The 14425-nt window shown below is 33.1% G+C and overlaps 2 protein-coding genes and 1 long non-coding RNA gene across 3 annotated transcripts; 2 read left to right on the forward strand and 1 right to left on the reverse strand.

The window, feature by feature from the left end:
- Positions 1-1524: 1524 nt before the first annotated feature.
- LOC136067491 (uncharacterized) lies at positions 1525-2456 on the forward strand. Its single transcript, XR_010628962.1, has 2 exons — positions 1525-1706; positions 2328-2456. It is a non-coding gene; the product is annotated as an uncharacterized LOC136067491 (long non-coding RNA).
- A 347-nt stretch (positions 2457-2803) lies between these two features.
- On the reverse strand, positions 2804-5359 carry LOC136067493 (uncharacterized). The gene is made up of 3 exons (XM_065773441.1): positions 5266-5359; positions 4329-4431; positions 2804-3480 (listed from the first exon to the last, which is right to left on the reverse strand). Exons 1-3 carry the CDS (start codon positions 5329-5331, stop codon positions 2819-2821), a joined length of 831 nt encoding a protein of 276 aa, XP_065629513.1. The 5' UTR covers positions 5332-5359; the 3' UTR covers positions 2804-2818.
- Positions 5360-7240: 1881 nt separating this feature from the next.
- LOC112029655 (uncharacterized) lies at positions 7241-8686 on the forward strand. Its single transcript, XM_024062347.2, has 4 exons — positions 7241-7400; positions 7588-7755; positions 7847-7954; positions 8111-8686. The coding sequence occupies exons 1-3, from the start codon at positions 7281-7283 to the stop codon at positions 7901-7903; spliced, it is 345 nt and encodes a 114-aa protein (XP_023918115.2). The 5' UTR covers positions 7241-7280; the 3' UTR covers positions 7904-7954; positions 8111-8686.
- The last annotated feature ends 5739 nt before the right edge of the window (positions 8687-14425 follow it).

Raw genomic sequence — 14425 nt, forward strand, 5'->3', positions numbered from 1 at the left:
ACTTTTTAGTTTTGTTATTTTAAACTGTAGAATTTATAAATCATAATAATTTAAACACTTTGCCCATAAGTACCAAGAACCACTAAAAAAACAATAAATGCAACCTATTTATTGCGAAAATTTTCTTTTTATTATTTAGGGATTATTAATTACACGGCATTGTTTTGGTTTGAGCGCTTGTATATTTTTCCGTATTAAAGAGATGAAGAGGGAGATAGAGGACATGAAAAAATAAAAATAAAAATAAGAAAGAGTGAAACCGATATTTAAGATGAGTGAATTGAAATAATGAGTGTCAAAAACAGTTTCTTTGTTATTGGCTTTTATTAGATGCGGACAAAGTGTTAATATTGTCATAACTTATAAAGGTTGAGACTTAAAATGACAAAATTTAAGGAGTTTAAGTGATTGCCCGTCAAGGTAAGAGCCTGTAGCTCAATATGCACCTTGTACAGTTTTCAAACAAACGTTTAGGATTCAAATCTCCTCGTCCCTAACTATCAAATAATCTTCAATTATCAAATCATATATATATATATATATGAGTTTTACTAATGTATGCCCTTAAGGTATATGTTAGTAAACCATTTTAGAAAAATTTTTATTAAGAATTGAAAAAGCTATCAAACTTTTTGACAATTTTTTCAATTTCTGATAAAAAATTTCTGAAAATAGATTATTAATGTATACCCTAAAAGCATACATTAACCAAATCCAATAATAATGACATCATTTGTGGTGTCTCATCTTAAGTCTATTGAATCTCACCTCCGCATCTCCCTCCCTACTATCTACCTGTCAAAAAAATTGACAAATTAGAAACTTAGAATTTAATTTGTCATAACCATAAACCGAAATGTTTTTTTTTTTTTAAAAAAAAAGGAATTTCTCTTGTAATGTATTACTTAGAACACTTACATCAATCCATGTATAATAACATAAGAGTAATGTTTGTACATCCAACATTAGTCCATCTAAAATTGTGTAATTTAGATTGTTCCTATAGTAATCATATAAATATAGACAACTACTATTCACATGCAAATCTATTTTTTAATATTTCTTCATTCATATACACAAAAAGAGAAAGATAATTTGAAAAAGTAATAAAAAACTGATAAAAAATAATATTTTAATAAAATATAGTATAAAATAGACAATCTAATATAAGTATTTTTAAAAAGTTATTGCATAAAAAAAAAATTCTTATACAAAAATAAACCAAAAAAATTTTGCATGCCTAAACTGACAACAACACTAGGTCGAAAATTTCAGACATGACAACAACTCATGACAAAAGGTGTACACAACTTTATGGAATTGGCAAAAGCAAAATAGTTTAAAATTTAAATTCTAGAAGCTTTTCCTCCCAAATTAGGACCAAAATATTTTTATTTTTTTATTTTTTTTTTAAAAGACCAATTTTTTTTTTGTACCTACCCACTTTAGGTGGGCCGACCCGAATAAGTCGCCAGCTCAAACCGCTCCCATTCAAATCACTTGTCCAAAGTCCAAACTCCATAAGTGCAGTTTGAACTTTAAGCTGTCCGATAATATTAATATTAGTATCACCCAAAATTTAACAAAACTCTCTCTCGGAGTTTCAAAAAAACTTTCCCATTTGAAAATAAATATATATATCACAAATCCTAATCTCTTTGCCTCAAATTTGAAAACTTTCCAGACTCTGACTCACGCTTCCGAAGGTAAATATATATATATATATATATCGAAGAAATTTTTGTATTTTTGCTGTATTAGTATGTTATTTTTATTTGGATTATTCATGAATTCATGTTGAAGGCTTTCGCTTTATCACCAAATGATTCAAACCCATGTTGAATTTTAGCTTTTCTTTTTATAAATTACCATACCCATTACTGTTAAAGTATTTGATTCTTCATTTCTGGGTCAGTGAATGTTAGAAATTTTATTTATTTGTTTTTTTAATTGGGAGAAGATATTGTGTAAATTGTTAGTGGAAACTATACGTAAATTATAGGGTACTTGAAATACGTTTTTTGTTTGTTTTGTTTTGTTCTTTATGGGATTTTATTTCTTATCTTGTGTGGAAAATTTGAAAAATGACCCATATTTTTGAAGTTAATAGAGTCATGGGCCAGAATGCATTGTGTTCTTGTATTCCTGAAGGGACAATTATAAGCAATTTCTCACTTTTTTTTTTCTTATGGGTTTTTCTCTTTTTTTTAGAAGATTACATGAATATATTGAATTATCTATGTTAATCATTTGTTTACTATTAATGACATTAATTAATGTTGTTCTTATGTTGTGACGGGCTCTGATAGTTTAGTAAATGAATACAGGGTAATCATACATTTTGAACGTTTGTTTTGCTTTTCTGTGCACAAATGTCTCATTGCGTGAAGAATGATAGTGAGTACTCTTCTGACGTTGAGGAACTCTTACAGATTGGGACTAGATTTAGAGAGGTATATTTCGTGCCCATTTACCTACTTTTATGTATGTTTTTAAGGATGTTGTTAACGGAAATTTAATTTGTGGCCTTAAAATTATCTTAAGTGTACTTTTTTATTGATAAATTCTCCTAGAGTACTGTAAGCAGCTAGTTATTGAGTTGAACTGTTAACATTTTTGTTTTTTTTTGTTTTTTTTTTTTTTTGTTTGTTGTTTTTTTTTTTTTTTTTTTTTTTTTTTTTTTTTTTATAAACAAAGATTTATGGTTAGAGACTACAGATATATGGATAGCAAAAGTGCCTCTGGCAGGTGTAAAGAGCAGACAATAACAAAAGATTCTTCCCTTTCTCAGCATTATAATATTATCAAAAAACATTCTTTACTGGACATGAATCGCATACAAGTTAATTAGTAAACAAAAACAATTATAAGTTGAAATGTACCTAATTTCTTTATATATACTAAACTTGTTCTCTGGTTTACTCAAGGAAGTCTGAGACTTCTGATCTGATCTGTCCTTGTTTCCCAGCCATTCTTCAATTTTTTGACAAAATACCCTGGCATTCATTTCAGATTTATCAAGCTTTCCCTTCAGTTCCTTATTTTCCTTATCTAGGTGTTCCATAATTTTCTGTGCACTTCGAAACTGAATCTCAAGCTCTTCAATCAAACCATTCATCCCAGCTTTTTCTTGAACAGTTTCTTCCTGGATTTTCTTAGCCTCAAGGCAACTCTGCTCCAAAGCCGTGATATCAAGCCTCATGCTTTCTATTTCACATTCAGACTCTAATGCCATGGATGAGATTGACTCCTCTAGTTTCCCTATGCACAAATTTGAATTTTGTAGCTCCACTTCTTTGCTTTCCAGTTCCTGCAACAAGAACAACTGCTCTGAAGTGGATCTCTTCAGCTCCTCCCTTAGCCTGTCAACTTTCTCCGGTAAATCTTCCATGTCTGATAATTTCAGCTCAAGGCTGTGTACATGTTCTTCCAGGCAGTTCACCTCTGTGTTCCTTACATTTAGTTGATCCTGCAGGTAATCTGTGATGAATGTTGTGATTGGTTAAGCCAAAGAAAACTGTTAACATGTCAAGTCATGGATGGAGGACAGCATGCTGCCAAGGCCATCAATGTGCACACATCATTTTATTGTCATTGATAACTACCATAAAGGATACGTCCTAAAAAGCCCAGATGGCTGAAAAATATTGGAAAGCAAGAGTTAAAAAAGTGGAATCACATAATAACATGTGTGTTGAACACAAATGATCTCATTGTTGGAACCATAGATACATTAACTGCTTTTCCCTAAAGCCTGCGTAATCACTCATGAACTGTTTACAAAAGAGGGCATTTGGCCCTAACTCTTGATATAATTGATCAGAATACCTTATAAGGGATTAATTGGGGGTTATAATATCATGAGGAATTGCATGATACTGTTTCAGTTTCTACATTGCCGTAACTACCATACGAGCCCCAAAAGAATTTGGAACACATTCATCAAATAATAGAATGCTTACTTTAGAGGAAATAATACATTACAACACATTCATCAAATAATAGAATGAAATCAATGTCATCCATGGTTTGTATACCAAACAAAAAATGGAATAGAGCCTGAGGAATCAAATATAGACAACTTTATCAAATGCCACTGAAAAATCTATCATTATCAAAATGCATGTTTCAGAGATGGCAATTTATAATACTAAGAAGACATCATCAATTTTTTTCATGGGTAAATACACACACACTCAATGAGTCTTTTATGCAAACAAGCTACAATAGTTCCACACACAAGGAAATCCTGTTAAAAACAATCAAAATCAGCTGCAGAAACTTAACAACTTAAGCAAATATTTATCTTGAAATACAAGAATAACTACCTATTTCTTGAAAGCAGTTCAAAAGCTCTTTTTCCAACTTTTCAATGTGTTCCTTGTCTTCTGTACGAGCCTCTGACAATGATTTCACGTGTAGCTCTAGTCTCTGTGTCAAACAAAAGTCTGAAATCAGATACTATGCTGGAGATGATAGTTCTAGAACCTTACAGATATTCTGCCAGAATATATTTTCCTGGTTAAACAGCAACAACTTTTTTATAGACCAAAGAAGAGTAATGGAGCGGAAAGTTAAATCCACAATATTTTGTTTTTCCTTTTATATCCTTTAATTTCCCCACCATTTTTTGCCCTCGTATCAACATTTTTGCTTCAAATTAGGGAATTTCTTCACATGCTATTCTGAAAATTATAATTAGAAGATTTGTGGACAATTTGGAAAACAACTATGTTTGATCTGGACACTCCTTTTCCAGCAACTGATTCACAAAATAACCAGAAACAATTACAAAGGTATGTGTCACTTACAATATATACTAAGTTGGACCATTCAGTCTATCTTATTAGTTTACATGTCATAATATTCATTTCATTAAGAGGTAAGTATTCAAGAGGATTGATCATAACCGGCCTACACAATGTCACAACAGTCAATTATTCTCTTTGTAATCCACTATTTAATTCATGCAGTTCAAAGCATGCTACAACTGCATTTGAAAATATTATATTTTGTAACAACAATTTTTTCCCTTACTTCACTAGTTTCTATATTACAAGAAAATGTAAAAAGTAACAAACTGAAAGTAAATAGAAAATAAAACATGTAGAGGCCAATGAAATGGAAAAACAACATGCACGTACATAGTTCATTCATCCAAAGAGGAATCAAATAAATGACTTAAACATATCAAAGAAAATGAATTTTTTCTGTTTCACAATCTATTGAAATTAATAGAAAAGTTCTATAGAATCAAAACATTACCCTGATCAGATCAAAGCTTTGGGATTGTGAATCTTTCAGCATGTCCTTTTCTTTTCTTAACTGCATACAATTAAATAAATTGATCAGTAATAAAAGAGAAAGGTATCAATTGGCAAGACCACTTATAGATATCCAAATTAAAATATGAATTGATAACAAAAAAACATTGGCCCAGCCAATGGCTTGAAAATATTACTAAACTAAGGTCTTCCCAAATAGGACAAAGTGACAGCCAGGTTCTTTTTCTTTTTTTGTATGAATAGTAATTTTATTCAGACCAAGGATGCCTGCAAAGCAGGATACAAACAAGCAGCATAGCTGCAACTAGTCAACAATTACAAACACTACACACTGAAACTAGCAACAGCAAACAACACAGATTACATTTGAAGCCTAACAAAATATGAGTCTAACTGAGCACCCTCATGGACTGAATCCAGAAGCTTCCAGATGTAGCAGAGCTTCCTGTGACCTTAGGACCTTTCTCATAGCAGCCAACTGAAATCTTAAAGCCTCCTTTATTTGATGGATCAACTCTTCTCAATTCTAGCCCTTTCACCAGAAGCACAAGCATTCCCCTCCAACCAAATGAAATAGATTGAGGCAGTCCACACTAATCTGCTTAAAGTAGCCTTAAGACAAGTTTGTGTAGTAACAAATTTATCTTCGATGGATGCATCAGCTTATCCAAATTAGTTAATTAGACTAGAGAAGCTACAATCAAAGAAAAGACAGCTTATGTCTTCTACTTCACTCTGCTACTGAGAGGATCACCACAGAAACCCTTAAAAAAGCAACCTGTCCTTTGCAAAGAGTCTATTTCAACAGCCAGCCTACAAATGAAGGAACACTTTAAAACTGATTTCTGAACTAGATAGCTACCCACCAAGAAACTTATGGCAGTTTCCCTCCAATCATTTTAATGTTTCCTTGCAATAACAAATCCCACTTCTAGATGGAATCCAAAATGGCCAGTCAGCTTCACATAACAGAATGCTAGATAAGCCACTTTGAGTCTGAGCTAGAGCTTCAGATTTTGCGGGGAGCATCTTCCAGGTACCATTCAGCAGCACATCTGAAACCTTGGCTTTATTACCACCAGCAACATCATAAAGCATCTTTGACCAAATCTCACATAGAGAGGACAAAGAGGGTGCCAACAATTGAACCAGAGCAAGATACAGTCAACAGAACCAACTTTGAACTGAAACCACTGCCTCACACTTCTCTTAACAGAAGAAGGGATGGGAAAAAGTCACTGCTACTTTCAATTAAATTGTTCATGCAATCTAAGACAACACCTTGGTAGATTTTNGGTAATCACTCTGGCTCAATAAATCTACTTATGAAGGGTTTTTTTTTTTTTTTTTTTTTGGGATCTTGGACTGGGTAGTTACTTCTTATGGGATTTGACTTTGTCTTGATGTCTTCCTTGGTGGATCCATTTTTTTGGTGTTTTATAACAACTCTTGGTTGATGTTGCTTAAAAGTAACGAGTGGAATATTATGTAGTTTCAGTTACAATCTCTTCGAGGATAATCAAATGCAATTTATTTTTCAGAAAAAAGAGGTCCAAATGAGGAAAAAAAATGAATATTATATATATTGGACAGGGGGGTTCGGGGCAGGGGGAGCGGAGGGCATGGATGTGTGAAACTGCACATTGTTGACTTTCAAAATTTGCACCATTTTGGACGATGTTGGAAGAGGAAAGAAGGAATTCCTCAACTTATCTTCAATAGATTATAAACCATCAATTCTATTCATTTGGCACCTGCGTTTTAGGCCTCTAGTGGGCTTATCTTTTTAATTTTATAGTTTTTGACCCAAAATCCAAATGAGGAGATGTTAAACATGTATTTTTGTTAAGATTATCTTGAGGAAAAAATGCTGCATTAAGTTTTGTTTTTGAAGTCCTGAAAAGTTTTACTAATTGTATAAGTTTATATTCAGTTTCCCTTCTTTTGACATATGTATGATATTTTGATAATTTCTGAAGCAGTTATGGAGAAGTCATGGGTCAACTCCTCTCAAAATTGGCAATGGTACAGGCACCTGATGCAGATTCAAGAAATGAGATGGAGAAGATGTCACGACAGATCCAAGACTATGAAATTCTTGTGAAGCAACTTAAGGTATGACCATCCATGGAAGTGCCTCCTTTAACAGTATATAAGTGATCAATCTCAGTAAGCTGCATAAATAAATTTCGGTTACTAGTGAGATTGAGTACCCTAGGTTCCTCTCTTTTCTGGACTTTGGGGTTTTATGACTTGGTTTTAACCCATAGAAGTTAACATACTAACGGTTGCTACTTGCCAGGAAGAATTGAGAGAGGAAAAGTTAAGAGCAAAGGAAGAAGCAGAGGACCTAGCTCAAGAGATGGCTGAGTTTAGGTACCAAATTACAGGTTTGCTTGAAGAAGAGTGCAGGCGCCGCGCTTGCATTGAGCAGGCATCTTTGCAGAGAATTGCAGAATTAGAGGCACAGGTATTGATGTTTAAACTTGCAATCTTTCATGTAAGCATTAAAAGAAATACACTTAAATTGTAAAAGTTATAATCTTGTTTTTGCGATCAAGGTTCAAAAAGAAAAGAGGAAACCCTACACTGCTGTCATGCCTTACAATGAAGCATAGAGATTATCAAAAGCTTTCAGGGACCCATCATCCATGTACAGAAGTATTGAGGTTTGTATCACTTTAAAGTCTCTTCTAAATTGCTGATAATTCACTTGTAAAAGCACTCTTAACAGAATCACTTTCACTGTTTCTAGCTCATAAAATGATACTTCTTATCCATCTAAGGTGCTTCGTATTCCTGAATGCCTGAATCTTTCTGTGCAGGGGTTATGTGGTACTCCAGATGGAAACAATGCATGAAGCTGTCAAGATTGCAAACCTGGGAAGTCTGTCTATAGATTGTTTTGTGAAATAAGTTTTATAAAGCAAAACTTATTAATTGGCTTCCAAAGATGATGCAACAGTCCATAAAGCAGCCATATGTACCAAGGGATTGAAGAGTTTAGGTAACATAGGTTCTGTAACAAGTGGAATTTGTAATCGTGAAATCGATTGTTACCGCAGTATTATTGGTAGTTCTAACATCAATTAGTGTCCTTGTATGCGGTGCAAAGCTAAGTGATCATAACAATTATCACCACAGCAATGGAGCACACTGCAGATAACTTTTTATGGCTACAAAGCGCTTGCGTCAAACTTCTTTCTTTCTTTTTTTGGGTTTTTGTTTTTTTTGGGGGTGAGGAATAAGATTCAGCAATTGATGTAATCTTGTGGATATTCGAAGATTACAAAATGGCAAGGTCTTGTGTGTATTCACTTGCCATTTTTAATCTGATTGTCTATGTCAATGTGGTTGGCTTTTCATTACCATAAATCTCAATGAATCTATGATTTTTTTTTTTTAATACAAGATAGAAATTATACTCTACTTTAATTTAAGTATATATGTGTACCATAAATCTCAATGAATCTATGATTTTTTTTTTTTTTTAATACAAGATAGAAATTATAGTCTACTTTAATTTAAGTGTATATGTGTGTGAAGCTCCTTTTTAGATACTTGAATCCCGGCCTTTACTCCCAACACCCCACAAGCACTTACGATTAAAACTAAGATCAAAGTGTAACATTGATAAATAGTACTCTTTGAATAATTGAGCATAATTAATGACCAACATTTGCACATTTTTGTTAATATTTTTCTTCTCAAGTTTTGTAACCATTAAACTATTTAGACAATCTTCTAAGGCCCCTAAAATAAAATATGTTATATCTCTTTGTTTTATAGTATTGCACAAAAATAATTATAGAAAAAGTGAAACCTCTTACTTAGATTTTTTTTTTAGATACATCTTTTATTGATCGATATAATGTCTTGTTTATCTTATGATGTAAAATTTTTAATTAAGGCTTAAAATTTTAATAAATAAAAATAATTTTAAAAATATTATTCTCTTTTTGAATGCTCAACATTTTATTCATAGGTTTTACTATGTTTGTAGTAGTTTAAGAGTATTAAAAAAAAATTATCTTTCAAAAATTTTACTCTTCTTAAGTCTTCATATTTCATTTCAATCTTGTAACTTTACTTTTATTTATTTCAGTCTTCTATGTTTCAGATTTATCCAATTAAGGCATTTCTGGCCTTTCTGTCAACTTTTATTAAAAAAAATTTTGAAAAAAAAATCTAGAAAATATTTTTCAATTGTGGGTACCTAGGATGTACGGATCTTCGGGCCAAGGGCTTTTTGCCTTGTAGCCTTTTACACCGCATCCTCGGCATGTCCTTCAACGTCCTAGGACATCCTTGGACGGCTTCGCAACGTCCTAGGCATGCATGGCAACGTCCTAGGCATGCTTGGCAACGTTCTCGAACGGTGTCCTAGGAGTCCCACATCGAAGGAAAACCCCCTCACTTGCTGCATTATAAGCTGTGAAGCGAAGCGAATAACTATAAACCGATGGTACACTACTCCCTTCGCTTCACAGCTTATAAGGCAGCAAGTGGGGGGGTTTTCCTTCGATGTGGGACTCTTAGGACACCGTCCGAGGACGTTGCCAAGCATGCCTAAGACGTTGCCATGCATGCCTAGGACGTTGCGAAGCCGTCCGAGGACGTCCTAGGACGTTGAAGGACATGCCAAGGATGCGGTGTAAAAGGCTACTAGGCAAAAAGCCCTTGGCCCAAAGATCCGTACATCCTAGGTACCCACAATAAAATGGCCCTTTTATTGTGGGTACCTAGGATGTACGGATCTTCGGGCCAAGGGCTTTTTGCCTTGTAGCCTTTTACACCGCATCCTCGGCATGTCCTTCAATGTCCTAGGACGTCCTCGGACGGTTTCGCAACGTCCTGGCATGTCCTTCAACGTCCTCGGACGACTTCGCAATGTCCTAGGCATGCATGGCAACGTCCTAGGCATGCTTGGCAATGTCCTCGGACGGTGTCCTAAGAGTCTCACATCGAAGGAAAACCCCCCCACTTGCTGCCTTATAAGCTGTGAAGCGAAGGGAGTAGTGTACCATCGGTTTATAGTTATTCGAATAACTAAACCAATGGTACACTACTCCCTTCGCTTCACAGCTTATAAGGCAGCAAGTAGGGTTCGATGTGGGACTCCTAGGACACCGTCCGAGGACGTTGCCAAGCATGCCTAGGACGTTGCGAAGTCGTCCGAGGACGTTGAAGGACATGCCGAGGATGCGGTGTAAAAGGCTACAAGGTAAAAAGCCCTTGACCCGAAGATCCGTACATCCTAGGTACCCACATCAATCATTAGCTAAATTTTTTTATTTAAAAAATTTTGAAGAAAAATCTAAAAAATTGAAAAATTAATCGCAGCATACAACAAAAGTTGATGGAAAAACCTTAATAAAATAAACTTGAAAGTTAGAGAATTGAAATGAACAAAAGCAAAGTTAGAGAACTGAAATGAAATCTGAAGAAACTTAAAGGGTTATTTTTGCATTTTAGCCAATTAGAATTAATAGTTTTGGAGACAAATTTATAACTAAAATTCGTTATTCAATAAATGAAATCCAACACGGCCAAGAGAGACATTGACTATTTAAAATATGATATTTTATTTTGACACTGTTTAGATATATTTAGAATTAAAAGTTTTAAAATATGTTTTTATTAATATATGAAATTAATCCAATTAATGTATTAAATTATATAAAAATGTGGGTTTCTTTTTTCTAATTCATGTATTGCTTATAAATATTAAGTAACAATACATTTTAAATTTGCGTTTGACCCCAAAATGTGTTAAGTCAACCCTAAACTATAACATATTTTTTTGGACAGTGAATTTGAGCAAGGTTTGAAAATAATCTATTTGAAATGGAATTGATATATTATATAGAAATTATACCATTTAGAATTTACAAGTTTTTTAATCTTTTATTTTAAATTTAAAATACTATAAGTATATGAACAGTCTTCATAAGTGACCATATTTTGCATGAAAGTCATTTAACATGATAATAACATGGTTAATATTTCATGATTTTGGCATGATCATAGAAGTATTAGTACAATTAAGGCTAAAGTTGTTGAGAAAACAAAATCAATGGTTTTGCAAAGAAGTCTTAAACGAGTACCATTATTGGGATATTGGAAGAAACTAATAATTCTTCATAAAAGATCTCATTTTAAATTGTCAACTTAGGCCACAAAATGTATTGAGATGACTTTGTTTTTATGAAAAGACACAATTGATCTTGTTATAATTGCTATTGTTAAATTATCAATTTGATGACTTGTATGCAATTGGTAAAGGGATCAGAGAAAACTAATCTTAAGGCAAATTCAAGGGGCAAAGAACTAGGTTTTGTAGAATTAGTGGGAACAGAATCTAGTATGACAGATTTTGGTACTACAGAATCTGATATGACAGGAAGAATAGGGTCTAAAATTTGGTCAGAAACCTGAATAGGACTAGAAGCAGAAGATGGAATACTTGGTGAAGGAATAATAGGGTCTAGTAACATGAAATTAAGCGGAATAGCCACATTAGGACAAATGTGAGGAAGGAAAACAGAGGACTGTGGTGAAGTGGCACAAGAAATGAATGGGAAAACATTTTGATGAAAAGAAGTTGAATCACCGATTCAACAACTTGTATGCGACATTGCAACTGATTTATAACTTTAAAGATGTAAAGTACACAAGCTGGTGAAAGTGAGCAAACAGATATAGCTAAGAAAAATAACATCCATACCCTCCACGTGGATGGCTTTAAGTTACAAGAAAACATGTTTCAGTAAAGGAAGCCACGCCTTTGGCTCGTGCCAATAGCATGAGTGCAATTGAAGGAAGAATGTGTGCAGTCTGGTATGGACACCAAGCATTATCATGAGAGAGAAATCAGCTCTCTTTGGTCAGGTGCTGCAGAAGTTAGGACCACTGCCCAGGACACATATAATATCCTCAAACCTCACACTTTCCCTCTCTCCCTCCTTGGTTGTCCTTGACATAGTACAAAGCCACCCTTCAGCCCGGCACTACCTTTGTAGACATGGTTTTCCTCTCTCATCTAGCTGAGGTATGGTATAGATCATAGTTGTCTTAGGGTTTACAATGTGCAATAGGTTAGGACACCTGACCTTGTACAGCCAGCAACATTTATTTTACTATAAGAGGAGAATGTTGATAAGCAAGAAAGGGAGAAAAAATCTGGGTAGAAAGTTAAGGGCAAAAAAGTGTAAGGGTTTTGGGAAAGAAGGAACACTGTATAATACTTAGCTTTTATAATAAAAATTGCATAGTTTCTAAGGGATAAGGGCACTCCATCCTTCATCCAACCATGGTTTTTTTATTCCACGTATACACTTCGTCTTTCTCCCTTGCTTTTTTGTTCTGCCATTTTTTTTTCTCTTTTACAGTTTTATATTAAAAAAAATGTAATTTTTAATTTATACTGAGTAAGCATGACACCCAAATGTACTATTAGGGACAGGTTTAGGTCACAAACATCTAAACCTTTCTAAAAGCTATCTTGCACGTACAAAAAAAAAGTAATTAGTTGGTTGCTAAAATTGAAAGGAAACAGTTCTTGTATGTCACCTATGTTTATTAATATGGCATAATCTTTGGAAATGGTTTCAAGAAAATAACTATAATTACAATAAAAATGAGGTTTTAAATGTTTTAAATAAGCTGGCTTGTAAATTTAAACAATCTTAGATTTATCAGAGAACTAGGCATTGAACATAACCTACTGGCATTTCCTTAGCCATTAAGAATAGAAATCAATTAGCCAAAGGACTTTGTCGTGTTGCTTTAAAAACTTGAGGAGGATAGTCTTGTTTTCTGTGACAATATTAGTAATTGACACAATCATATTAATATAATCAATATCAATATATCAATATATATATATATATATAATTAATATTTTGACAGTTTTTTTCATTTCTCATAAAAGTGGTATCAAAACTTTCTTTAAATAGATTATTAACTAGTGCCCTAAGGGCACTCGTTAGTATTTTCCATATATATATATATATATATATATTGTGTGGATATTAGTAATTGACACAATCATATTAATATAATCAATATCAATATATCAATATATATATATATATATATAATTAATATTTTGACAGTTTTTTTCATTTCTCATAAAAGTGGTATCAAAACTTTCTTTAAATAGATTATTAACTAGTGCCCTAAGGGCACTCGTTAGTATTTTCCATATATATATATATATATATATATTGTGTGGGAGAGTATGAGGTTCTATTAAGTGATACATTCCTTGAGTCTCTCTCATTTAAGCTTCTATCTCGTCAAAATTTGTATTTATGTCAAATTTTAGTTCATTGAATGTGCCAATGGAGTGAATGCACATATAAATTATCTATAATTGAGTTTCCTAAAAATAAAAATTATCTATTGGTGTGCACTTATATATATATATATAAAGTATTTTATATGGTTTTTTTTTTTAAATTTTAGATAAGAAAATAAAAACTTCTTATTGGAGACCATGCAGTTATGCCATGTGGCGCTTTGTTAGAGTAATTTATATGTCTGTTTTTAGAGTAGTTGTAAGGACTAAAATTGTGGTCACCCAATAATCTCTCCCTCACAATGAAACTTCTGTGACTCGAACCCATGTCCTTAGCTCTGATACCATTTGTCATACCATGAGCTGTGTCATCTCATCTCAAAACCAATTGGTTATTAGGAAGATACACTCAAATCTTTTATGGCTTTCAACATCGCATCATGCGAGTTTGTTTTTAAAGTAGTTGTAGGGAGTCAAATTTTGGTTCCTCCAACAATGAGCAAATCACATAAATATGGAGTTTCCAATGCTTACACCCCTTCTTTGATGGTGTTTCCATGTGGTTTGGTTTGTTATACTTACACCCCATCTTTGATGGACCTCTTGTGATGTGCACATAAAAAATATTACTAAAAAAATGAAGAAACGATAATGCACATAATAGATACTAGCCTCATTATATGCATTTTGCACATGCAACGAAAATGTTTTTTAGGTTTATTGAGAGCACAACGGTAATATAGAAGCATAAACAATGATAAAATAGTAATAAAGAAGAAAATAGCAAAACAGATATATTCAAAATAAGTTAAAACAGAGTATGGAATATGAAAACAGA

This window comes from Quercus suber, unplaced genomic scaffold (genome assembly GCF_002906115.3).
Source record: "Quercus suber isolate HL8 unplaced genomic scaffold, Cork oak 2.0 scaffold_75, whole genome shotgun sequence".
Taxonomy (NCBI): Eukaryota; Viridiplantae; Streptophyta; class Magnoliopsida; order Fagales; family Fagaceae; genus Quercus; species Quercus suber.

What these genes read in the sequence shown, in the direction of transcription:
- LOC136067493 (XM_065773441.1), bottom strand. Translation starts at nt 5,331, where the DNA reads ATGCAGTTAAGAAAAGAAAAGGACATGCTGAAAGATTCACAATCCCAA. An exon ending in AAAGCTTTGATCTGATCAGG is followed by an intron (nt 4,432 to 5,265) that starts GTAATGTTTTGA and finishes TGTTTGACACAG; the next exon opens with AGACTAGAGCTACACGTGAA. An exon ending in GAACTGCTTTCAAGAAATAG is followed by an intron (nt 3,481 to 4,328) that starts GTAGTTATTCTT and finishes CATTCATCACAG; the next exon opens with ATTACCTGCAGGATCAACTA.
- LOC112029655 (XM_024062347.2), top strand. Translation starts at nt 7,281, where the DNA reads ATGGGTCAACTCCTCTCAAAATTGGCAATGGTACAGGCACCTGATGCA. An exon ending in TTCTTGTGAAGCAACTTAAG is followed by an intron (nt 7,401 to 7,587) that starts GTATGACCATCC and finishes GCTACTTGCCAG; the next exon opens with GAAGAATTGAGAGAGGAAAA. An exon ending in TTGCAGAATTAGAGGCACAG is followed by an intron (nt 7,756 to 7,846) that starts GTATTGATGTTT and finishes TTTGCGATCAAG; the next exon opens with GTTCAAAAAGAAAAGAGGAA.